The sequence below is a fragment of a genome (assembly GCF_019968955.1).
Source record: "MAG: Porospora cf. gigantea A chromosome Unknown PgA_NODE_94_length_42038_cov_346.862, whole genome shotgun sequence".
Lineage (NCBI taxonomy): Eukaryota > Apicomplexa > Conoidasida > Eugregarinorida > Porosporidae > Porospora > Porospora cf. gigantea A.
Window position 1 is genome coordinate 19,104 of NW_027151984.1, and position 22,935 is coordinate 42,038.

Sequence of the window (22,935 nt, forward strand, 5' to 3'; positions counted from 1 at the left end):
TACAACATCAAATTTTTCATACACGGGAGCAGCATTAAGCCAACTGAGAGAACAAGGCATTGATGGCATCCGCGTAGTGTTCCTTGATGGCGTGCCGCTTGAACTTAAACGTAGGCGTCATCAGTCCGTTCTCAGTGGAAAAGGGCTCCGAGATGAAGTGGATTTTCTTCACCTTCTCGAACCCTTTCAGCTTGGCTTCAGCAGCTTGACATTCCATTTGAGAGCGAACAGCCTCATGCAACGCAGCAGTAGACGTATCCCCACCCTTGGCTCGCCACTCCCTAACAAAATCGTCGTCCGGGAGCACGAGTGCGATCAGGTGTGGGCTGGTGGAGTAGCCATGCACGAACACCTGGCCTACGAGACCTGCCTTCATGTACACCTGCTCAATTTTCTCTGGAGCGACATACTCTCCTTGGGACAGCTTGAAAATATTTTTCTTTCGGTCAACAATCTTGATGGCACCGTTCGATAGAATCTTTACGATGTCTCCAGTCCTCATAAACCCGTCACTGGTGAAGGAAGCCTCTGTTTCAGCAGCGTTTCGAAAGTAGCCTTGACATACGGAAGGCCCTCGAATAAGCAGTTCTCCGGCCTTCTTATCTGCGTGGTAGTTCATGTCGGGCACCGATTCCAAGCAGAACTCGATGCAAGGTTGGCAGCAGCCGACATGGCCAGTAAGGCGATCACCTGGCAGCGCCATGAACGATGCGCCCATCGTTTCCGTCATGCCGTAACCTTCGCACACAGGAACACCAAAGATGACCTGAATCTTCTCGAGAACGTTGGAGTCCATAGGCGCACCGCCGCTGAGCATAAACCGTAGACGACCTCCCATCATAGTCTTCATCTTGTTGAAGATGAGTTTGTCAAGGAATCGATGTGAGACTTCGCCAGTTTTCCGAAATTGTCCTAGCTTCGTCTCAACAGCGGCGTTGAACAAGTACTGCACTGAGCTCGACTTCTGCTCCAGCGTCAAGGTCACCTTATCAATCATCTTCGAATACACACGTGGCACCGAGATGAACAGCGTTGGAGAGAGCACCTGCACGTCCTCGAAGATTCTCGCAGTCTCACCGGTGTACAGCCCGATGCTGCCTCCAATGCTCAGGATCATGGTGGCGATAACTCTCTCAAATACATGTGCGAGTGGAAGGTAGGAGAGGTGGACATCATCGGAAGAAATCTCGATAGAAGGGGCAGCCATATGTCCCATGATTCCAGCGGATACAGTCGACACAATGCTTTGCTGGGTTAGTATAACTCCCTTGGGTCTGCTAGTCGTGCCAGAGGTGTAGCACAAAGTCCAAACATCCCCAGGCTGCTGACGCAAAGTGGCTTGCCGATTTCTCTCGCCGTGCGCTTCGATCGCGCTGAAGCCACTGAGACTGAGGTTAGCAGACTGTGCCTCGTTTGAAACACTGGGGCAGACGACATCGATGTCTTCCCTGTCAAAGACTACTACGTTCTTCAACGATGGGCAATTACCAGCGACGGCAACCAGACTTCGCAGTCCCTCAGGGAGCACGATGATCGTGGTCATTTGGGTTTGGTTGATGATGTACTCAACCGCCTCGGTGCCTAGCGTGTCGTACAGAGGAATCAGCACTAACCCGAAAGCTGCTGCTGCGTACTCAGCAATGAACCACTCTTCTCTGTTCTTGGAATATATGCCCACAGGTCGCAATCGTTTCGCAGGGACGTATTCATTGTCGTCGAAATTAAGGATCGGAGCCAGTCCCAAGTCCAATAGGCCACTACCGAAGTTCAAAACCCGCTCTTCAAACTGGCGGCGTGTCGACCACGTGTACTCCGATGAGAAAGCTCCATCCTTCGTCATCCGTCGCACTCCCAAAAACGGTTTGTTGGCGTGAGATCGCATGCTGTACTGGAACAGGTCCCAGAGGTTGCTGATAGATTTCGCGTCTAGAGTTTCGACCAATGTATTGGGGTTGAAACACGAACGGTACAGATTGGAACGCTCCGAAACGGCAGTACCGCTTACAGGGACGTTGTAAGCCGTGGTGGACGCGATGTTACCCATCTCAGCAGAATTGTGAGATTTTAGGGGCTTTAGTGGCTGGTCCGTGGGAAAAAAAATTGCCGGCCATGAGGATTTGTTTGATACTCACAGTGATTGTAACAGCACAGGTGTCTGTGGAACCGTCAGTAAAAGAGGTCAAGCCTGAAAAGAACTTCGGCCGACTGACATCAGATGTGGAGGCTTTAGAGCAAAAAATCGATGAGGACCTGGGGAAGCGGCAGGTCAAGGAGACCATGGAGAATCCAGCGGATAATCCGTTCCTACTGAAGAGTGAAGCGATGGCTAAGCTACATGAGGCGGAGAAGGCTGAGATAAAGCAGGACGAGGAAGAGAACCAGGATAGGGAAGAGCAGGCCAAATCCGAGGGAGAACGCGATGGTAGCGACAAGGCGTCGGACGCCATTAAGAAAAAGCATGAAATGCACGACGCGTTGGGCATGAAGTCGAAGAGTGACCAAGAAGATGATTTTGAGGACTCAATTCGTTCCTCCGAGGCTGCCCACGCCGACGCCCTAAAGGATGCAGAGAAATCCGAGACGAGCGTGGAGAATGGCGCTGACAAAAGAGCCGAAGAGGTGTTGGAATCTGACGGCGAGGAAGCGAGTAAGATGGCTGAACAGACCGCTGAGAAGGAAACCGAGAATGCACTTTCTGAGGCCGAGAACGCGCTCGACGAAAAGAGCGAGCAGGACGCGCAGTTGGAGACCGAAAAGCACAAGGATATGGAGGATGAAGAGCAGCAACGACTCCGAGTGGAGGAGCAGTGCTTACAGCGGAAACAAGCACAGCTACAGGCGTGTGATCAAACTGTGTGCCCCACGATTCTCCCGTGCGATCGGGTTGCGCAAGCGGCGGAGGAACGGCTTCATAAAGCCACGGAGAGGCTAAAGGGGAGTCTCCTGACGCATAAGCAGATCAGGCAGCATTTCTCTGTAGAGCCTGCTGGAAAGGCTGGAGAGGTGAAACTTAACGAAGAATTCTTGGGGGCAGCTCCCGCCGCCGAGGAGCCCTCGACTGCGTCTCCAGCCAACTCAAGTGAGTCAACGACTGCATCTCCAGCCAACTCAAGTGAGTCCATACCAGAGGAGGCGCCTGCAGTCGATAGTTCGTCCATACCAGAGGAGTCGCCTGCAGTCGAAAGTTCGTCTATACCAGAGGAGGCGCCTGCAGTCGAAAGTTCGTAGCCGCTTGAGATCCAGCCGTGTAGATTCGCAAAGTTCTTGAATGATTGGTACACACTCAAATTTCAGAGGCGAACTCTGGGCATCGCTGGAGCACTTCAGCTTGCAGCTGAGAGGCGGATACGTCGTGTTCTGACGTAAGGAAAGTCCATTTTTCCAGTAACCCTTTAATCCACTCTCGTGCCTCAGATGACCACGCCGTCGTGTTGGTCATCGTGAATCGTGTCCCCTTCAACCGCATCTCTCTTGGAGACTCATCCACGCCCCAGCGTGCCCAGCACGGGGTCGTGCCTCGCCAGTCCAGAAGTGGACTGACGACGGAGATGGGGATGCTGGTCAAGTTGTGAACTGGCGTCAGAGCTCCAGATTTATTCGTAGACAGAGAAAGTTCAGGTCTTAAGGAAGGAAAATAGAGACTCGCTAGTCGTACCACACCCGAAAGGCCATCAGTGTTTGTTAGCGGGCACTTCGACTGGGACTCGAACACCTCGGATACATTCACACACCCTTCCAACTGGTGACTAATATTTTCCACCTCCTGAAACCACGACAGGGGCAAAGGCTGGAGGATGAACCTGCCAAGGGTGATGCTTGGGCTGGCCATGCACAGGTTCACCCAGGGGCCCAGCACGCGCACCGTCACCAGGTGCTTTAGCGGCGTGTAGTTTAGCACAGGGTTTTCTCCGTCAGGCAACAACACCCCTTTCTCCGAAAGGTCGAAGGCGTCGATGCGTGAGATGAAGTCTTCGCTGCACTGCAGTTCCTCTCGATGCACGGAGCGGACTGCAAGCCGGGGAGGGCCTCTGGCATCAGTCCGTCTGTCATTGTCCGAGGGGAAGGACTGGATGAAGTGCACAAGTCGTCGGTTGGTTCGTTCCTCAGGGTAGGACGTCAGGAGGCTCAACGGACTCTTGGAAATCGCGAAGTGGACATTAACGTTCACTCGGCGAACTCGAAGGGTCAGACAGTTACGAGCCAGCTCGTTGAAGTGGGTAATGGCAGCTGGAAGGTCGTCCACGAAAACCTCGAACTTCACTCTTGTAATGATGCCGGGCGAGCTCCACTCCCGTGCGTCGAAGAGGACTTGACTGTCCTCATGCAGATCGATCGGAAGAAGTGAGGGAACAGCTGCTTCCATGTCGGTTGTGTCGAGTTTCCGAAGCACTTCCATGTTGAAGCTTTGCGTATGACCCACCAGAGCGGGGTTGACTTCGTCAGGGGCGTCGACCAGAGCTGTCTCATCATTCACCATCAACGTCCACGACAGGTCGTCTTGGCTCTGCGATGGCGTCTCTGCCAACGGCATGGAAGCTGCCAAAGCAAGGCCCGCATCCCTAGAAAATCGTTCAAAGAAGTCTCTTTCCCTGCAATCCACCTCCCACCAGACAACGACGGCTCGTCTGTAAGTCAGGAATGCCTGACGAATTACTCGGGGCGCCGTTGAGACCTTCAGACTGAATGCCGCCGACGCCACGAAGCGCAAAAACGCTGCGCCTCCTAGGAACATTTCAGGGCTCTTCCCGCGAGCCAAACAAGGCTGCGGACACACTCGTAACGTTCCCGGCGTCAACAAAAGCCGACTGCGCCAATTGTTCACGAGCGACGCCAAGCGCTCCACGAAGACCACTTCCCTGTCTTCCCTTACAGCGGAATAGGATCGAGGCGTATGCAGGAAACTCAACATCACGGGGGTGTGCGCGTTGAATCGGCAGTTGCTGAAGAGCCGTCGGTGGCTTTTGTTGTTGGGATTCATGTTGATGAGAGTCAGCGCCTTGAGATTGGGGAAGTGAATCTGAGCCAGGTTAGGGAACTTTGACCTGTCCTCTGGGAACTCCACCTTCATCTCATCGCAGTGCGGCGCCATTATGCGAACAGCGGAGGAAATGTCCTGCTGCTCCAGAGGGACGGAGTACCGACGCGAGTGAGTCTTTGGAGCCCTCATGTTGGGTGGAATCAGTAGGTTGACTCGAGAGGGCGTCAACAAGGCTTTGTTGTCTTCTGGGGGTCCGTCAGAGAATAGGCCTGCTGTGGAGGACCTCCTCGACGAATCTGCCGAGTAGGCCTCCTCCACTCCGGCCCCCTCAAGATCTGTGCCATCCAAACAAGCCATGTACTCATCAAGCCTGAATCTGGTGGGGGCGAAGATCATTTCGAAGTGCAGCTGCGGACTTGAAGATTCGCTGCGAGATTCCTCCTCCGCTTCTAGTTGCAGTTTGTACTCTCTACAGACGCTAGGAGGCACTGGAAACGCGTGCACGTCTAATCGAGGCAGCACTCTACACCTGAGCAACATCGTCGCCTCCGAAGACATGTGGAACCGAGCCTCACACCAGAACCTTACTGACACGCTGGGCCCTACAGCCGGCAAAACCTGCTCGAACCCCGCACTATTAGCCGGGGTGAAGGTTATGCGCTCAGCCTCACAGAGGGCTAGTCGAAGGGCGCGCAGGTTCTCCATCTCTTCGTCTCGTGGCCGATCGATATCGTAAAGAAGTGCGTTGTGCGTCTGATTGTCGAACCCAAGTGAACTCACGTCTCCAACCACCTGCATCACATCTGAGACCGCCTGCAGCCCGACATCGATGTTGTGGGCACCCAAGAACCCGAAGTCAGAGAGACCAGGAAATGAAGTTTGCCGCCGAACCAGCACATGGAAAATCAGAGCCGCAGTTTGGTTTTGCCAATGCCGCACGATCTCTGAAGTTATTTGTCCCGCCCCTTCCAAGGTATTACGGACCACATATCGAACCTTATAGGGATGGACGTCCTCACCGAGGGCCAGTTCAGGCCTGGCAACCAAAACTGGCTGCACTCTTCTGGAATTGTAGGAGAAGAGCGCCTTGGTTCGGCGCAGACTGACAGCGATCTCTCCGGTTTTGTAAACAGGAGGGATTATCAGCAGGAAACACAGGTCAGACGCCCTGCTCAACAAGCTTGCTAGGTCAGGTTGCAACAAATTCGGCGAGTCCGACCAGTTCCAAGGCTGCACAGCCAATGTGTGCAAGAGGCTCAACTTAAGTCCGAGGTGCTTCTGTAAAGAACCCAGCACCGTCAACGCCACGTGGGACAGACTACCAGAAAGCAGGACGTGGCGGAGACGGGCCGGACTGTTGACGTCCGCGGAGGGACTCCAGGTTCGACAGCTCTCGACGATACCTTGGACAGCCCTGTCAAGTAGCCGACTGACGTCTCCGGAAGGCTCCGTCAGGAATATAGACCTCTTCTGGTTAGGGTTCACCACGCTGGTGTCCATCGAGGAGAACTCCTTCATGGTTTCAATGTATACGAGAGGAGTCGTGACCACCAGCTTCTCGACGCTATGGCGACCGAAGTGCAACAAGACGCAGAGAATCTTCAGTGCGTCCTGCGGGAAGAGGCCACGAAGTGCCTCGTGCGCGAAGCATTCGGTCAGCGGGGACTATATAAAGGCACAGCTGGGTCCCACTGATTTCTCCATCAGGAAGCTCTTGACGAACAGTGGTTGTAGGGCATGCATAAATTGTGCAGACACGAAGATTTCGGTGACGAGGCTCTCTGAAACCCACTCCCCGGTGCCCTTCTCAGCCCCTAGCGCCCAGAGCAGCTTCTTTACGCTTTCTGCCCTCTCGGCACTGGTTAGCCGCCACCAACCGTGCTTGAGGTGCACTACTCGAGGGAACTCTGTACCAAACACCTCCGAGGGTGGAACATAGTCCTGTACGGTGCTGCGACGGAGGCCGCTGCTTCGTCGGAATGAACTTCGCCGCAGGCTGCTCCGCCTTCGTGACTGCGAGAAGGGATTGCCCACTCTGAGTAACGCTAATAGCTGACACCCACGTCAGCAGAGATGCACGCCTAACGTCCCGGCCCGTCCGAGCGTCAAAGATGGATTCTGGTGCGTCGATTACCCGGGTCTCACCTGAACGGCTGCTAGAAGAGGAGGAGATCCGAACTGTGACAAGTGCAGTCATGGAAATAGATGGAAAATCAACCCAGATACCTACTCACCGGCAAATTTCTTTGAGCTGCGAGATGCTTCGAGGAATTCCCCTGATCGTTTACGGGTCTCAAAGCTCGTAATGTAGGGTTACTGGTCTCACCTGTGGTCTCGCCCATCTTCAGACCTCGGAGAGACGTTAGATGACTCATGGATCAACATATGTCTAGATTTCGGATATCGGCTTTCGAACAGACGAATCCTGCAGTTGGGAATCGATCACGACTGGAATCGAACGATTTACAATCATACACTACAATATCTCCTCTTGAACTTCTGGGAAAATTTTTGGCATGAGAGGAACGTATTCCCCGCGTTCCCGTTCTAGTCGCCGCGTGTCAGCTTCCAACACCGCGCGAGGTAGCAGTGAATCAAATTTTTGCTGCAGTTCCGCAGTAACGGATGTGCGTACAGAGTCTCGAAGAAGGATCTGGACTTCCATGCGTCGAGTGACGATGAGGCGTTCTGTTTCTCGCCATATGTTGAACTTTCCGACAAGAACTTGGACCTGTAGCAGCATGTTCCTAGTTAAGGGCCAGACAAGTTCATAGTGGCTAATAGACCGCCAATAGAGGAAGGGCAGCACCGTAAGGAAGAGCGCAACCATACAAAGCACGCCCCCCCAGGACGGAGTCAACACCAGTCCCGCCAAAAATCCAAGGAAGGCGTTCCAGAATGGGAATATTATCAGCAGCGTGATTATCTTATAGGACGCAATGACGTCTGTTCCGCGAATTTTCACAGAAGACTTCTTCACAGCTGCTTGCCGGTGCTGTTCCGACAAGTAGTGGCTGGCCATTCGAGCCGGGCCCCACATTCCCATAAACGGCAAGGCCCACGCCAGATGGATCAGCAATAGGCCACACTTCTCGAAGAGTGAGAATACCGCTTCGTGCGAGGACTGCCGTAGCTGCCAGACTTCGTTGTCCTGCAGACCAAAGTAGTCCAAGACGGTCTTGTATTCGCGTAGGGACTCCAGCAGCGACCGCATCTGAGGAGAGTCGCATTGGTACAGTATCGTGGAGAAAAGATGGTACAGTTCCCAGGTCTTCTCGCGGCTGAAGTGGTTTTTCTCCGGAGGGTACAATGATGTGCAAAGTCGGATCATTTGCAGGGTCTCGTAATCCGGAGCCCTTACAATAGTTTCGTTCAGGCCTCGCCTAATCTCAGCCAGCAGCTCATTCGTGGCGCTCTCACGGTCCGTAGCATAGAGGTCTACCAGATGTTGCGGCACGGTCACTGGCCGGCCGATATGGAAGGTCGCATCTGACATGACCTTGTGAGCTTGGTAGTAGTGGAGGCCTATTGGGACGATCATGATATCTTCGACGCCGTTGATCGCCGCATTCAAGGCCATTACAGCCACACCAGGCTTCAAAGGTAACATCTCAGTACGGTCGTGTGAGCCTCCTTCTGGGAATATGCCGATAGTTTCGCCCTCTCGCAGGGCCTCACTTACCGCTGAGTAGACCTCTGTTTGATCCATCTTCGGTGAGATTTTAAAAGATTCCGGCTCCTTCGGCTCGTCCAGGTTAGCGTTCTCTCCGCACGTGATCAGTTCAGTGTCGCTGATTATCTGGTGGCAGGCGCAAGGCTGCAAGGTGGTCGACGAAAGCAAATCCTTCACTTTGCAGTCGATTCTAAACTTCGTCCCCTCGCCGACAACCCGATGCAGATGATGGAACTTACCGCCTCGAGGAGGGACACCCAGCGCTTCTCTCTTGGCTTCAGTAAGGGCTTGGTTAGTCCAGGTTATCTTCCCGATGCCCTTGTATGAGCAATCCTGAGGACGTTTAACTGCTATAGACCCCGCAAACTGTGCCAGACTTCCGATTACAGCCCTTCGTAGAGAGGCCTCCGCTATCATGAACCGCACGTAGCGCGGCAAACTGGCAAGGAGCATAACCGCATCGACGAATTGATTGTTGTGGTTGCCGACGAAGATTACCGGCCCGTAGCAAGGAATACGCTCCATGCCCACAACAGTGACATCACGAAAGAAGAAACGCACGAGAGCCTTGCAGAGAACGCGAATCACAAGCATAACTGCGATTTCCTCTGCAAAGCGGTCATCACTTGCGCTTGATGAGGCTGGCGCGACAGGTGGAACGAAGGACAATCGTCTGCTATGATCTATGTTGTGTGAGCATTTTAAAAACATCACTTGCGCGAGGCTATCGCGACAGGTGGAACGAAGGACAATCGTCTGCTACGATCTATGTTGTGTGAGCATTTTAAAAACACACTTGCGCGAGGCTAGCGCGACAGGTGGAACGAAGGACAATCGTCTGCTAGGATCTATGTTGTGTGAGCATTTTAAAAAGGCTTGCACCAAGGAATCCATCGCGGGTGCCCTCAGCAACCGCCTCCTCGAAATCTGATTCCCCCGCAGAGTACTGAGTTCCGACGTCCACGCGAGAGGGAGGGGGTTGTGACTGGGGAGGTGGCTCCAGTGAGGCTGTCTCGAAGTTAGCGTGGTGTTTTTGCACTTCCGCTTGGAGGGCTTGCACCCTCTGAATAAGCTCCAGCTCTCTCACACGCGTATGCTCTGAAGACTGTCGTTTTGGCGGTGTGGGAGGTTCGGATATCTTCGACGCAAGGGTCGCCTTCTCAGCTTCCAACGACAATAGTTTGGACGTGAGTGCACTGATGCGGAATCTTAGTCGCTCCATCTCTGCGTCCAAACCTTCACGTTCCTTTCTGAAGGATGCCTGCACCGCCAGGAGCCTCTTTGCGTTGTCGGAGTCCTTGCTGGCCAAGGTTTTCTTGAGGTTCATCACTTCCGCCTCCGAGGTTTGCAAGCGGATAGCAGCGGCCTTGCATTCGTTGGCGTTCTGTTGGTGCAGTCGCGCCACCTCTTCGTTCAACTGGGCGCACGTCCGCTCAGCATCTGCCGTGCGCTGTTCCCCGGCGCCAACTGTACTCTGAAGGCTGTCAATTTCGGCTTGCAGGGTCGCGATCTGGGCAGCGGTGACCCGACCCACATTGACTTTCTCGTCCAGGGCCGCAGCATGTTCCAGCTCCAATGCGACGAAAGCTGCGTCCTTCTCAGCGATCTGATCTCGGTACGTTTGAATGCTGCCGCTGACAGTTTGGTTCCTGGTCACCAAAATTTGGTTGTCTGCCTTCAAGGAGGCTAGCGCCTCTCGAAGCTTGCGGTTCTTGTCTAGTGACTCTGCCAACCTGTGTGTCCTCGACCAGGCGCTCACTGCTGCTTCATGTCCTCTTTATCAGATGTCGGATGTTGTGTTGCATCTTCATCCTCCTCTTTAGCTGCTTCCTGAGACTCCTCCTCGAGTAATCCGGGGTCTATTTCCGTCGCTGTGGCTTCCTTCCTGCTTTCTACTTCAGCCCGCTCGTGTTCTAGTCGGCGCTTGACAGATAGAGCCTCCTGCTCACTAATAACCACCATGTCCATGCCGTCTACAAAACCCGCATCCTGAGCCGCCGCCTCACGGATCTATATCGCGGCGTCCCTGCACCCTACGTCAGCCATCATCTCTGTGGCCGCGGAGGTGACATTCTTCCGCACGTCACTAGTCAGCTCACGACCTTTATCCAGCCAATAGTCGAGGTCCAGAGACCCTTCTTTCAACCGCCCAAACATTAACACTATTTTAAGGAGTGCAGTGACTTCAGAGATAGGCTAGCACTCGGCGACATGACGCCACTTTCCGGTTCAGGCTCCTTCTGCTGCTTCTCCCTTTCGGGCAGACCTCGATTAAACCACCCCCATGCGTTATGAATGTTCCTTGTCCCAAGTCGTTTCCACTCCTCAGCGTCCACGTAAGGTAGATTGGCCTTCACTGGTACTTTGTACACACACTCTTCAAACGCCCCAAACTGTGCCCAAACAGACCCTAGTCCGCCCCTAATGCGTTTAGAGAAGATGGCGCCCTCCTGTACAGACTCCAACGGCAGTAACGTGCTCGTCGAAACGTGGTAGCTTATAACGGGTTCCTCTGGCGTCTCGTCGGAACTCATATTTGTGATTAGATAACTTTCGAATGTCAGGTCAAGTTGACTGGTGCTGTAAACGCTCATTTCATACGAATGTCGTCGGGTTCGTCGTTCGCTATGTCTGTAGAGACTACGCCGCAGAGTTCGGAGTACTCTCGAACCAGTTTCGAGCTGAAGATGGGTCAACGTGACGAGTCAGTGGCCGAATTGTATGGATCTGTGAGTAGCGCGCTGCAGGAAGTCGTGAAGGGGCTACATGAGCTCTGCACCCTGTGCAAGGTTCCCTACGAAACTTGGCTGGAGTTCTCCACCGAGAAGAGCATGCTCCCTGAAGCATCGGACACAAGTACGTTCTTCCCTGAGACATCCCGTCGCGGGGAGTCCAAGTCGCAGTATGTGAGTGACTGTCGAGCTCACAGGAAAAACTTCATTGGCCCTCTCACACACTGCCTCCGTCTAACCATGCAGCTGGCCATACTCAAAGGGAATCCTAATGTGCGGCACCGAAGTCTCAGAAAGGTCCGCGAGGTAGTGCTAGAACTTCTGGCCACAATGAAAGAGACGCGTGGTTTGTCGACCGATGGATTGTTTCCATACTTCCGTGAGTGGGAGTTGACTGGTACACTCAGATCCTGACCTCCGAATTGTTGGTAACCGTTTGCGTAATGTAACGGAGAAACATATAATGCCGGTGCTGACTCTACAAGATATCCTCGAGCCCCAGAGCCTAATGACATCAGAGAGCTTCCGAGGGTCGCAGGAGACGGCTGACGGCAAGGGAAAGCTGAGGTCTGTCGCGCAGCTCATGGAATGGTCCGATACCGACACGTCGGCGCTTCGCGAGCGGCTAGGCGAGCTTCCTTCGTGGTTGGCGGATTACACTGAACGCATGAACGAATATCAGAGGAAGCTAACGCAGAAGATGTTCTCAGGACGGCCCGAGATCCCTTCTCGCTTCCAAGCAATCATCCCTGGCCTCATGGAAGGTCCCCAAAACCCTTTGGTAGTCTTCCCTGTGATGGCTCCTCATCCGCCTCCCATGTCGTCGTACTCTGAAGAAGGTGAGTGGGACATTACACGCTACGTGTCTGGCATCTGGGACCTACCCGAAGTTCCGGACGTGCCTCCAGACGAAGCGTTCGTCTCGACCCGCTGGATATCCACCACCATCGAGGGCGAGGAAGGCTACTTCGTGCATCCTCCCATCCCGTACCTGCCCCCTCACGCCTTCTTCGTGAAGCGTATTGTGGACGGACGGGAAGTATGGGTTCCGCAGACAGAGTGGCCGGGGAAGGACTACACATCGGTGCTCAGCGCGCCCGTTGATTTCCGCCGGCATATGCATCTCGGCAGCTCAGGAGCGCCAGATGGCTCTCTCTCCTCATCGACTATGCGGGCCATCCAAGACTACATGCAGAGTCAGCAGCTTCCACGAGACTACCGTTTAAAACAACTCGTCATTCGGTACGTTGGGGAGGGACCAGCCTCCACAGCCGCATTTGAAGCTATTCAAGACTACCTTGAGACGGGTACGATCCCATACGAACCCCGATTGAAGGACGTTGTTCTTCGGTACCTGGAAGCTGGTCCCGAGGCCATCTCGACAGTTAGCGCCTTACGCGACTACCTTCAATCGGGAACCCTGCCAGAAGATACGGATACTGCGGCGATGGTTCGGGCCTACGCAGAGAAGGGGCTGCTACCGAGGAGATGGGAGGGCCTCATTCAGCAGTACACAGCTGGCGAAACCTCAACGTTAACGCCGACGTTACTCTTGACGCGTACATTTGTTGACGGGTACGAAGTGTACATGGAAACTGGTGCGGCTCCGTCCAAACTTCCATCTCGTTATCAGGCTGGCGCGTATTCCGTGACGGAAACACTGATGCAACTGCCTCGGAAATACGGAGAAGTGGTGTGGGTCTCGCGTAGGATCGCGGGCAAAGAGGTGCTATTACCAGCCAAGCTACCTGCAGGCGCGTCCGTGTGGGAAACCGAGCGGGATGAACGACGAGAACGAGGTCCTGATGGTCGCTTCCTCTCTGAAGCGGATGGTTACTTCTACCCTGATGGTGGCTTCCCTCCTGAGGGCTTCTACCCTGATGGTCGTTTCCGCCCCATAGAACATGCACACGAGGAAGCGCTTGCAGACCGACATGTCGTCATATGGCCTCCTGACGAGTTTGGTGACTACCTCCGCAAACTGCAACTGGGAGACTACCCCAGTATCCCAGGAGAGGTGGCACGCACAGCTCGAAAGCGCAGTGAGGACGTTCTCTTTGGGCAATACGTGGTTATCTGGCCTCCTGAAGAGTATACGATCGGAGAGTCTGCTATCACTGGCCTCCGGTCTGCAAGGTCAACTCGGCACACGGAACTCGTCGCACGTTTGGGTGAAGGCGCGTTGTCGGGGCGGTATGTGGTAATCTGGCCGCCCGATGAAACACGCTATGGCACAAAGGCCAAGTCGTCACGCACAGGTATTCGTTCTGTGTGGGGACTGGATGAGGAGGAGGGTCCTACGGCCTGGAGAGTTACGATCTGGCCGCCTTATTGGCGAGAGGCCACAGGAATTGACCTCTCTAAGGGGTTTGACCTTCGGGAGAGGATGGCTGAACATGCCCGCAATGTCGTTATTCCGGTGTGCTTCACGGAGGAGATCGTGGATGACACCTACGTGAGCGTGGCCGAGCTGGGACATGAAGAATCTGTGCGTCCTGACTGTGTAGTACACGAAGTTGAGAATGTCGACTTCGACGTTAGGAATATCGACCTAAGCAACGATCCTGTGAAGATCATCTACAACCGCAATCGGGACTCAGCCAGCCTGCAAAGTGATGGCGACGACGGATTGCACCGGTTGGGAGACTACGATGAGTACGAGGTAATCGAAGCTCAACATCAGAAAATGTTGTTTGAAGAGGAGTCCCTGTCAATGCAAGGAATGAGCAGATCGCTGTCACGCGAGTTGGATTTTATGACCAAGAATCCCCAGGAGAAAGCTGGAGAGGACCCTTACGTAGAGCAGCCTCTGGAACTGCAACCAGCTCAACCAGCTGAGGAGCAACCTCTGGAACCGCAACCAGTTGAGGATCTGGAACCGCAACCAGCTCAACAAGCTGAGAAGCAGCCTCTGGAACTGCAACCAGCTCAACCAGCCGAGGAGCAACCTCTGGAACCAGCTCAGAAGTCGACTCCGGAAGAATTCTCGGGCTCCCAGCGTCCCCCTTCTGACGTGTGAGGAACTGGAAGAAGTTTCATCTGACGTGTAATGATCAGCAAAAATCCGGCTCTTCGTAGACATAGGCCCACCAGGAGTCCCAGGTAACCACTGGGAAAGCCGATGAGTGGAACTGGAACAGACACTCGCCGCACTCCTCCAGAGCCAAGCCCTGCAAGTCAGCGACCTGGTCGTCATCCGACTCCACGCTGGTTAACCCCTGCGGTTCGCCGGTCCAGGACAGCAAGAATAGCGTGTCGCTCGTGATCGTGGGGGGAAGAGGGCATGTTGAAGCCACCAACTTCTTTAGCAGGCCAACGCCAGGTCTGCGGGGTAGCGCTGGGTTCTTCCTTATTGGCAGCAATCTGTAGGCGAGGTTGAACAGATTGGAGGGGGTCTCCTTTCGGGAGTGAGGATCTTCGAAGTCCAGTTGGTAGCGGTCAGGCTCAATTGTGAATTGGCGACGCAACCTCTCGTGCAGACCGCGAAGGAGAGGGTTTCTCAGCCCGCGGTACTTCTGATTGTGTGTCTGCAGGAACTTGTACACCTCATGCCGCATTCCCACGCTCTCGTTCCTCGCTAGATGCACCATCTCCGATCCAGCGAGTAGTTCAACGAAAGTGTCGGGAGTGCCTCGGGCCTCGAAGCCCCGGAGAAGGTTAAAAAAGTTAAGTTGGCGCTGCATTATATTGGTGGTCGCAGCCTACCGGGTGATCATCGGAGCGCGAAGTTGCCATAAGAACGTGACTGAGCAACCGAAACTCTCTACGGAGCAAGGATGAGTTGAACTGCGTCAACAGGCCCACAGTTCTGTCGAACATTCCCTCATTTCGGTTGGTAGAGAGGTCTTCGCACAATGTAAGAAGCGTCGGGATCTGTGGTAGACACGCCGCTGGTAAAGCGGCGTACGCGGCGTGGCGTCGCACAGCATAGCAGGGCGAGGCTACTAGGTTGAGGAGGCAGGCGAAGCACCGCTTGACAGTGAGCTTGTCGCACGGGAAGTGAGGCAACGCGGAGGCGATGCGACCCAAAATAGACGAGAGGGCTACATGGGCCCTCCAATCCTCACTGTTGGTCACATCAGGGCGCTTTTCTTTCCAGTCAAACGGCAGCTGGTACTTGCTCATCAGGTCCGACACGAATCTAGGAGTCGCCAGCGCAGTGTCAGCAAGAAGATCAGTTGGCAAAATCTCGAGGAACTGAGCGAATGTCTCAAGGAATCCGACTCTGGAGCCGTTCTTGGCCGGGTTCTGCATCGCCGGAAGAGCGAAGGTGAACCTGTCCCGCGGCGACTGCATTGGGTCAGACTGAGCACCTCACCTCCATTGACAGGTCGGAAATCTCCATCTCACTTTCAGCGGAAGTCCACGCACTGTCAGGGTCGTCCAGCTCAACAAGGTACAATTTCAACAAGGACAACCAAAACCTATGTCGTACCCTAAACCCGGTGGACCGTACAATCTCGAAGTAGGCCTGATCCACCGGAGTAGCCTGTTCATCAGTCGCCAGCTCACTATCGTAGAGCGCTCGTTTCAAAGCCTCCCCCTTAACCATGCGACGATCGACGCCACGAAGTATTCGGCCCCATGTGGAGAACTTACAGAACTCGGCAGTCTCTTGTAAGTCAAGCAAAAGAACGGACCGACTCCTCATAAGTTGCCGGAAATCATCTTCGTCGTCGGTGGCTTCATCGGATGCCGCCGCCCCCAACAGATCAGTGAGTCGACTCTCCACGACACTCAACAGAAATCCGCTCCCGCACGAGCGCTGCAGCCTCTCTGCCGTCTCAGAGATCCCCGGACTTCGGTAGTCCTCCAAAAAGTGTCCAACTTCGCTCCCCAACGAGTTAAGCTTCCTCAGAAGGGGCTCCTTCTCATGCAGCGGCAGCCGACGAAGGTCTTCCTCGGCCTGCACAGCTACAGAGGTCCAGGCGTGAGGTACAGTCCTCAGAATATTCCGCATGCTCCGTAACACATTGTGATTGTGCGCCACCGATCCCAAAAAGCGGGGGCGTCTGCCTTCGTCGAGTGCTGCTCGTATTCGACGCCATAGGGAGACTTCCGACCTGTACAGCAAGCCCCAGTTGAATACAAAAGGAACGCTGGCGCGGTGGTCGAACAACTCATCGGCATCCACAAGGCCGCTGTCCGTCAGCAAAAGGCGCCTGGCTGCCTGGGTTACGAATTCGGCTATGGGCACATCCAACATTGACAACCGAGCCAGGACACCAGATTTTAAGTCCGACCCACACGCATAGTACAGTAGGGCCGGCTCAGCAATAGTCAGCAAGGGGGTATCGACAGTGTAGTAAACATCCATGGCTAATCGTACCCGCTCTGCCTCCGGTAACGCCGCAAGCACGTCAGGAATCACGGTTAGAGTCAGGAAAGCCTCCAGGCGAGAACCCCGAGAGAACTGCACCGTCCAATCGCATATGCGTTGCGTTTCGTCTATAACGGTGGCACAGCGTGCTAGATGACCCAAGCAATCGGCTACCGCCAATCGGACCTCAGGACATTCCTCCAACGATGATCGCATCTGCGTAAAGACAACGCCCTTCTGTATGGGCGGTGGTAACAGGCGGCAGACCCTCCCCAGTACGCTGAGGCCTATGTACCGGCTGACCGGGTCGTTGGGAGCATTGCACATCTCGAGCAGCAAGGGCAGGGTTTTGTCTAACACGAGGTTTTCCTGCTGGCTCACAACCAGAGCGATCACAGGGGAGTCGTCAGGCGTGGGGCCACGGTCGTCGGTGGAGGGATCACAACACGGAGGAGTCTTCTGGGGGTTCGGAGTCGCATATTGGTTCTTCTCAACGAGGATCAGGAGACACATCCCCGCCACGTAGCGAACGTTCTTGGGCTTTACCACTGCCGAGGTGCACGGTATCAATAATAAATCAACCAGGCCGACAACGAACTCCTCTACACTAAGGTCGGGCTGACGCTGGTCACGCTTCCACGCGTCGCGAAGGGGGTGAATCCACGGGCACTTTGGCTGAAAGACGTCGTACGGCTCGGGGTACAGTTCCTGAAGGTACTCTTGGTAACCTCCAGACACCTCTCGTCTGTCGAAGATGTTGTCCAGCATGACTGCGGTGTAGATGATGCCAGTCAGCTGCAGTTGCTCGTCTTGGCAAAACACCAGCGAGCTGATCTCGGGGAGTAATCCGGTTACAATGTCTACCAGGGGCAAGACCTGCACGATGGTTGCCAGCTGTCTGCGTTCGGTTCCTGAGGGCCGCTCACTGACACGTCTCCTCAAAAGTTTCGTGTTGAGGCGCGACTTGCATCGCAAATTTGCTAAAAATGACTCAACAAAACCGTCAAGGTCTTCTGAGGACTCAGCAGGCTCGCCGTCTAGATGGCAGGCTCGCCAGCAAGCATGTGGTACTGACTGAATACGTGCGATTTTGGGAATCAGGTTCTGATTCCTAATGAATTTCCTGCGTTTTGCTTCATCTTTTTAGAACTAAGAATTTCCTGCGTTTTCTGCTCCTAATGCTCAGTCTATTGGCGATTCTCCTTGGCCTCGGACTGCAACGGACTCCGTGTCACCTTGACCTGGGTCAGATTGTATTTCTACTTGACGTGTCCGAAAATGTTGTATCCAGATTAGGCGTCTACCGCTCCGTCATTTTCAACGCGATGGACTTGCTTACAGAGGCGTTCCCAACCGAGTTGGAATTCGGTCTCGCATCCTTCCACGACAAGACCACCATGCCATATGAACGACTGGCTCAATTGGGGCCCTCGGAGGGCGTGATGAATCGTGTCTTAGAAGGCCTGAAAGGCCTCTCGAGCACATCTAACGGCACGTGCGCCCTCGACGCTATGGTGGATGCCCTCAAGGACAGGCAATTGGGTTGGCACCCCGAGGATGGCAAGCGGATGGTAATAATTCTCACCGAGAATGACTTCGCCGAGGGTCCTGGCTACCTCACAAAATATGAAGCCGCCTCCTACCTCAGCTCGTCGTCCATGAGTCGTGGTGATGAGCTCCAGATCATACTCTACCAGGCGACCTGTGTGGGAGCTCTCTGGCGGTCAGCAGTGAACCTCATGCCGAAGTCCAACTACAACAACGACCCCTCCGAAACGGCCGACAAAAGAGCGCTTGCGGACCGAATTCACAGGCACATATGCGGATCACCCCTTCCTCCACGGGGAGTCAACCCGTCCGTGTCGCCGGTAGCTCCGATAGCGAGCGCGGCAGCCTTGGCGCTGGGGTCTATGCTAGCGGGCGCGTATGCATTCGTCGCCCCCTTTAACGGCAGTACACCAACTCATATCGCGTCACCAACTCATGTGCCGTCACCAACTCCTGTGGTATCACCAACGACGGTAATTGCCGCTCCCGCCGTGAACGCGCCTGGCCCAAACCCCTATGGTGAAGTCTCGCAACCAATTACGGAGCATTCGAAATTCGACCTCACACTGGACTCTGCGCTCCAGCAGTTGGATTTAGACCCAACCAGCTGGACATCTTGGGCTAATCTTGGTGTAGAATCTCTCAAGGACAAGCTCATCGAGAAGCTGGTTGAGTCCTGCTTCGAAAAACCTCAGAAACTTGATTTGCTTTTTCGGCAAATCAAAGACGCAGAGAGTACAGACGAAGTCCGCGAGATGCTGCTGGAGTACGGAATTCTTTCGACGGAGCCACATGTGTAGGTGTCACGTTTCATGTCTCACTCAGTCGATTTCCACAAGGTCGGCCGAAGGACTGTGACATTCAGGGCCTACCAGCGCCTGCTCCAGTGAAGAGTCGTGATTGAATAGAGTGTGTTAATTGTCCGCCAATCAGAACGAGGAGGCCAACTACCATCAGTCACAAATCCCTAAATATGCGAGGCGATGAGCGTCCCCAACACCGTGTCACTGCCTCCTGGGTTTCAGCTGGTACCGCGTGTCAGGTGCGCCGTACCTGGCTGCTTGGACTGCAATGACATATTTTGCCAGCGGTGTGAGGCGAAGGAACAAGACCTCGTTGCTCTGCGACGCACTGTGTTTGAGCTGGAGGCTCGCGCTAAGCACCTCCAAGAGTACATTACGCAGCTACAGTTTCGCCTATCAGCAGAGAGGTCGTCACCAAGAGACCACCACACCAACAACATTTTCTGCAAAAGTCACAAATCCTTTGAAACGGCTCCCAGCAGTCCTGAGAGGGGCGTCAAGAACTCAGAGCTGGGGGATTTAATGCAGCCTCATGGGCGTTCTATGAGCGTACTGCTCTGCAACCCTAGTCACATGGGTTGACCACGTAATTTGCGACAGAAATCGTTCATGCAACCGTTTTGTCGGCATCCTAAGAATTATGGGCCCCACGAATCATGGGCATTGAGTGTCCGTTGACTTGTATATCAAAATGAGAGCGTTTACAATTCTTTTTAGCTTTGTGTTTGCTACTGTCGAAGCCCAAAAGGCGCTTCCTCCCTTCCAAGACGCCATCCCTGTCAACCGTAATCAGGAAGCGATGATTGAGTACTTGGACGTGAAAAGCGCAATGCATGAGGTTAGACTGGAATCTGCTGATGGCGACGCTGGCAAGTTGCTCCCTGAACTTGCGAGGGGCCTTCGGGGTCTTTGAGCCATAGACTTTTTTAATGCTTGTGTGTTATATTTGAATTCACAACATACGAATTTTGAGTGCAACTCTGCTGTCTGCTTCCTGGATTTATGCACTTCGCGTGAACGCATTTCCCGCATTAATAAGACGTAACTGGCATCGAAAACACGAAATCCACGTTTGATGTCTGCGTCGGGTGCCAAAGTCACCCTCCCGACGTCGACAGAGACCGAGATCAATCTGCTCAACGGGCAATTCTCTTCGTCTCAGGTACTCGTGTGGCTAACTCGCCCAGGGACGTTTGCAGTGACCGTGACGCCACGGCATAGCGGGGCGTTCACTTCTCAGTGGGCGACGGTTGCATGTAAAATGCAGCGTCGCGGTCGAAGTGTTGCTGGAAGAGCAAGTTCTGAAGTTCTCCGCTGACCGTGTGTCAGGCGGCGTTTTCTACTTTAACGCACCTGAAGCGTGTGACGTCACCATAAAGACCAAGTCGGGCATGCTGAGCCAGGCCCCCACATTTAGTCTGGACATGCTCTACTGCGGACTGCCGGCGGCGAGGCTGCCAGCGTTTGAGAAACAGAGTGAGCCGTCTGACGCCCGAAGATGCAGCCGTCAACCTGCTATCCATAGATGGTGGAGGCACGCTGGGACTGGTGCCGATGTTGGTCCTTAGCCGCCTCCAATCTCTCATACGCGAGGACTTGAAGGATCCGGAGGCTAACGTCCTTGACGCGTTTGACTACGTATGCGGAACATCAGCAGGTGGCATCATTGCTCTGGCGCTGTGTCGGGGAGTGAGTTTGGACAATATTCTTGCGAACTGGGCGGATTGGAGCGCCAGCATATTTAAAGGAAAGCGCACCTTGCTCTCGGGAGTACTGTTTGAAGGTTACAGTACGCAACACATCCAACGTCTTCTTAGGGACGTTTTGGGGCATGAAGTTATTTCCAGCGTCGCGAGGCCTCTCGTCGCCGTCTGCTCCACTGACGTGTCACATACTCCCTTCCGACCGTTCCTCCACAGGAATTATGTGTTACCTGACGCCCCCCATGAGGGCACCGCCGAATCGCCGATGTGGCTGGCAGGCTGGGCCACGGCAGCGGCCCCTACATACCTTCGAGGTCCGGGTCTAGCTGAGGTGCGAAGCATGGGGCTCTCCTGCTTCTCAGGTCGGCAGTTGGTTGATGGGGCTCTGGTGGCCAACAACCCCAGTCTCGTGGCCTTAAAGGAGTGTGCTGCGCTCACTGGCCTCTCTACAGTGGAATTCATTCATGACAGACTGGGTTGCTGGCTTTCGCTGGGGACGGGAGCTCCAGAGGTCACGCGAACTGCGGGGGCTGAGGAAAGTGCGTCGTCTCTGATGATTATTCTGAAGAGTGGACAGCTTCTTACTGAAGGCCAACTGACTCACCGAGAGCTTATTCAACACTGGGTCGGCTCTTACCCTCAGGTCTACTTTCGATTCAACCCTCCAGGTCTCTCAAGCGTGAGTTTAGACTGCGTCGCCCAGTTCAGTAGGGTTCGTCAGGCAACTTGCGACTACTTGATGGACGAGAAGCACTACGACCTTCAAACCTTGCGACGGGTGTTGTCCCCTAGGCTGAATGAATAGGCGTGAAGAGTTTTGCACTTCGCCGAAGGCCGAATGTTGGAGAAAATCCGAGAATGTCGGAGAAAATCGAGCGAGAAAAGTGACTTGCCAAATAATTCTAATCAGTGTGGATTCTCGTCTGCAACCTTGAAGCAAGGTACTCTGACAAAGAGGATCAAGGGTAGATGAGCAGTTCGATCTAAGAAGATCAAGGGAAGCTGAGGACGTACTATTCGTATTTGCTGCCTGTGAAATGTTTCAATTTTCATGACTCCGCCCGACATCTACTGGAAGACATTTCTTACGCACGAAAAGCTTGAAGAGTTCATCGACGCCAAAGGTCGCTTGATGGCGGAACCCCTGGTGACGACGCTGGTACATGTCAAACGCGACGAGTCCTTATTGTTGGGACTTAAAAAGCGCGGGCTCGGCTGCGGGAAGTGGAACGGATTTGGGGGGAAGGTGGAGGTGGGTGAGACGGTGCAACAGGGTGCTCGAAGAGAACTTGAAGAGGAATGTGGCCTGCGTGTTAACGAAGAAGATCTGCTCTTTCAGGGCCTTCTACAATACACATTTCATAGCAGACGTCCTCTTCATGTGTGGGTGTATCTGGTGCCATGGCATGCCGTGTCGGCGGATACGATTAAGGAAACTGACGAGATGGTGCCTCAGTGGTTTCGGTTCGAGGATCTCCCCTGGGCTCAAATGTGGGACGACGATTTGCTGTGGTTGCCTACATGGTGGGAAACGTTACCTGCAGCCTGCACATTTCATCTCCATTGCCACTTCGAATCCATCGACGGGAAAATCGAGGGTAGCTGGATAGGAACGGTTGATTTGGATCCGGCGGTGGAAGATAGGACGGGACCACTCGAAGACGAAAATAAGTCACCCCAACGCGGTTCAGGACTGTAGAGTCGACTAATTACATCGCCCATATAAGTCTGTTTTAGAAGAGTTGCCCATTTAATTATATATATGGCAGGTCCACGAACCACGAAATGAACGACATCCACAGCAGACTTTGAACGTAAACGTTTGCATTCGTGGTAAAATTACTTCCTCGTATTCACACTAAAGAGTGTGGCCGACGCGGAAATTCTCGCCGGCGAAAATGGCTCTGGAGCCGAGAGCCTCCTCAATACGCATCAGCTGATTATACTTGGCTAGACGCTCAGAGCGGCATGGCGCGCCGGTCTTGATTTCACCGGTACGAAGTCCGACGACGAGGTCAGCGATGAAGGTGTCCTCGGTCTCACCAGATCTATGAGAGACCATGACGCCCCAGCCCGCCTTCTGCGCATCCTGGCAGGCCTTGATAGACTCGGTTACACTGCCAATCTGATTGACCTTCAGAAGGAGAGCGTTGCAAGCTTTCTTCTCAATGCCAGTAG

The 22,935-nt window shown here is 54.1% G+C and overlaps 10 protein-coding genes across 22 annotated transcripts; 4 read left to right on the forward strand and 6 right to left on the reverse strand.

Moving 5' to 3' along the window:
* Window positions 1-34: 34 nt before the first annotated feature.
* Window positions 35-2,044, reverse strand: KVP18_004260 (uncharacterized protein; the record flags this gene model as incomplete). Its single annotated transcript, XM_067956721.1, has 1 exon — window positions 35-2,044. One exon carries the CDS (start codon window positions 2,042-2,044, stop codon window positions 35-37), a length of 2,010 nt encoding a protein of 669 aa, XP_067805545.1.
* A 65-nt stretch (window positions 2,045-2,109) lies between these two features.
* Window positions 2,110-3,228, forward strand: KVP18_004272 (uncharacterized protein; the record flags this gene model as incomplete). The annotated part of the gene is made up of 1 exon (XM_067956743.1): window positions 2,110-3,228. One exon carries the CDS (start codon window positions 2,110-2,112, stop codon window positions 3,226-3,228), a length of 1,119 nt encoding a protein of 372 aa, XP_067805566.1.
* Window positions 3,229-3,283: 55 nt separating this feature from the next.
* On the reverse strand, window positions 3,284-7,353 carry KVP18_004258 (uncharacterized protein; the record flags this gene model as incomplete). Of its 3 annotated transcripts, XM_067956719.1 has the most annotated exons (3): window positions 3,284-6,643; window positions 6,671-7,013; window positions 7,042-7,175. In XM_067956719.1, the coding sequence occupies 3 exons, from the start codon at window positions 7,173-7,175 to the stop codon at window positions 3,284-3,286; spliced, it is 3,837 nt and encodes a 1,278-aa protein (XP_067805543.1). The 3 variants fall into 3 exon arrangements, with proteins under 3 accessions (XP_067805543.1, XP_067805542.1, XP_067805541.1); XM_067956717.1 differs by lacking the exons at window positions 3,284-6,643; window positions 6,671-7,013 and adding an exon at window positions 7,213-7,353 and having other exon boundaries at window positions 7,109-7,156; XM_067956718.1 differs by lacking the exons at window positions 6,671-7,013; window positions 7,042-7,175 and having other exon boundaries at window positions 3,284-6,496.
* A 101-nt stretch (window positions 7,354-7,454) lies between these two features.
* On the reverse strand, window positions 7,455-9,245 carry KVP18_004259 (uncharacterized protein; the record flags this gene model as incomplete). Its single annotated transcript, XM_067956720.1, has 1 exon — window positions 7,455-9,245. The coding sequence occupies one exon, from the start codon at window positions 9,243-9,245 to the stop codon at window positions 7,455-7,457; it is 1,791 nt and encodes a 596-aa protein (XP_067805544.1).
* Window positions 9,246-9,492: 247 nt separating this feature from the next.
* Window positions 9,493-11,245, reverse strand: KVP18_004274 (uncharacterized protein; the record flags this gene model as incomplete). Of its 3 annotated transcripts, XM_067956746.1 has the most annotated exons (4): window positions 9,493-10,384; window positions 10,411-10,661; window positions 10,689-10,813; window positions 10,855-11,185. In XM_067956746.1, the coding sequence occupies 4 exons, from the start codon at window positions 11,183-11,185 to the stop codon at window positions 9,493-9,495; spliced, it is 1,599 nt and encodes a 532-aa protein (XP_067805569.1). The 3 variants fall into 3 exon arrangements, with proteins under 3 accessions (XP_067805569.1, XP_067805571.1, XP_067805570.1); XM_067956748.1 differs by lacking the exons at window positions 10,689-10,813; window positions 10,855-11,185 and having other exon boundaries at window positions 10,411-10,619; XM_067956747.1 differs by lacking the exons at window positions 9,493-10,384; window positions 10,411-10,661; window positions 10,689-10,813 and having other exon boundaries at window positions 10,814-11,245.
* A 33-nt stretch (window positions 11,246-11,278) lies between these two features.
* On the forward strand, window positions 11,279-14,402 carry KVP18_004255 (uncharacterized protein; the record flags this gene model as incomplete). Of its 3 annotated transcripts, XM_067956710.1 has the most annotated exons (2): window positions 11,279-11,762; window positions 11,791-14,402. In XM_067956710.1, 2 exons carry the CDS (start codon window positions 11,279-11,281, stop codon window positions 14,400-14,402), a joined length of 3,096 nt encoding a protein of 1,031 aa, XP_067805534.1. The 3 variants fall into 3 exon arrangements, with proteins under 3 accessions (XP_067805534.1, XP_067805536.1, XP_067805535.1); XM_067956712.1 differs by having other exon boundaries at window positions 11,279-11,797; XM_067956711.1 differs by lacking the exon at window positions 11,279-11,762 and having other exon boundaries at window positions 11,847-14,402.
* Window positions 14,403-14,436: 34 nt separating this feature from the next.
* KVP18_004261 (uncharacterized protein) lies at window positions 14,437-17,673 on the reverse strand (the record flags this gene model as incomplete). Of its 3 annotated transcripts, XM_067956722.1 has the most annotated exons (4): window positions 14,437-15,060; window positions 15,089-15,673; window positions 15,702-17,601; window positions 17,630-17,673. In XM_067956722.1, the coding sequence occupies 4 exons, from the start codon at window positions 17,671-17,673 to the stop codon at window positions 14,437-14,439; spliced, it is 3,153 nt and encodes a 1,050-aa protein (XP_067805546.1). The 3 variants fall into 3 exon arrangements, with proteins under 3 accessions (XP_067805546.1, XP_067805548.1, XP_067805547.1); XM_067956724.1 differs by lacking the exons at window positions 15,702-17,601; window positions 17,630-17,673 and having other exon boundaries at window positions 15,089-15,679; XM_067956723.1 differs by lacking the exons at window positions 14,437-15,060; window positions 15,089-15,673; window positions 17,630-17,673 and having other exon boundaries at window positions 15,684-17,471.
* A 208-nt stretch (window positions 17,674-17,881) lies between these two features.
* Window positions 17,882-21,562, forward strand: KVP18_004254 (uncharacterized protein; the record flags this gene model as incomplete). 5 transcript variants are annotated; one of them, XM_067956705.1, is made up of 3 exons in its annotated part: window positions 17,882-19,047; window positions 20,322-20,530; window positions 20,559-21,562. In XM_067956705.1, the coding sequence occupies 3 exons, from the start codon at window positions 17,882-17,884 to the stop codon at window positions 21,560-21,562; spliced, it is 2,379 nt and encodes a 792-aa protein (XP_067805531.1). The 5 variants fall into 5 exon arrangements, with proteins under 5 accessions (XP_067805531.1, XP_067805533.1, XP_067805529.1 ...); XM_067956707.1 differs by lacking the exons at window positions 20,322-20,530; window positions 20,559-21,562 and having other exon boundaries at window positions 17,882-19,051; XM_067956703.1 differs by lacking the exons at window positions 17,882-19,047; window positions 20,322-20,530; window positions 20,559-21,562 and adding an exon at window positions 19,235-19,636.
* Window positions 21,563-21,808: 246 nt separating this feature from the next.
* Window positions 21,809-22,456, forward strand: KVP18_004265 (uncharacterized protein; the record flags this gene model as incomplete). The annotated part of the gene is made up of 1 exon (XM_067956731.1): window positions 21,809-22,456. One exon carries the CDS (start codon window positions 21,809-21,811, stop codon window positions 22,454-22,456), a length of 648 nt encoding a protein of 215 aa, XP_067805554.1.
* Window positions 22,457-22,615: 159 nt separating this feature from the next.
* On the reverse strand, window positions 22,616-22,819 carry KVP18_004270 (uncharacterized protein; the record flags this gene model as incomplete). Its single annotated transcript, XM_067956740.1, has 1 exon — window positions 22,616-22,819. One exon carries the CDS (start codon window positions 22,817-22,819, stop codon window positions 22,616-22,618), a length of 204 nt encoding a protein of 67 aa, XP_067805563.1.
* Window positions 22,820-22,935: the final 116 nt, after the last annotated feature.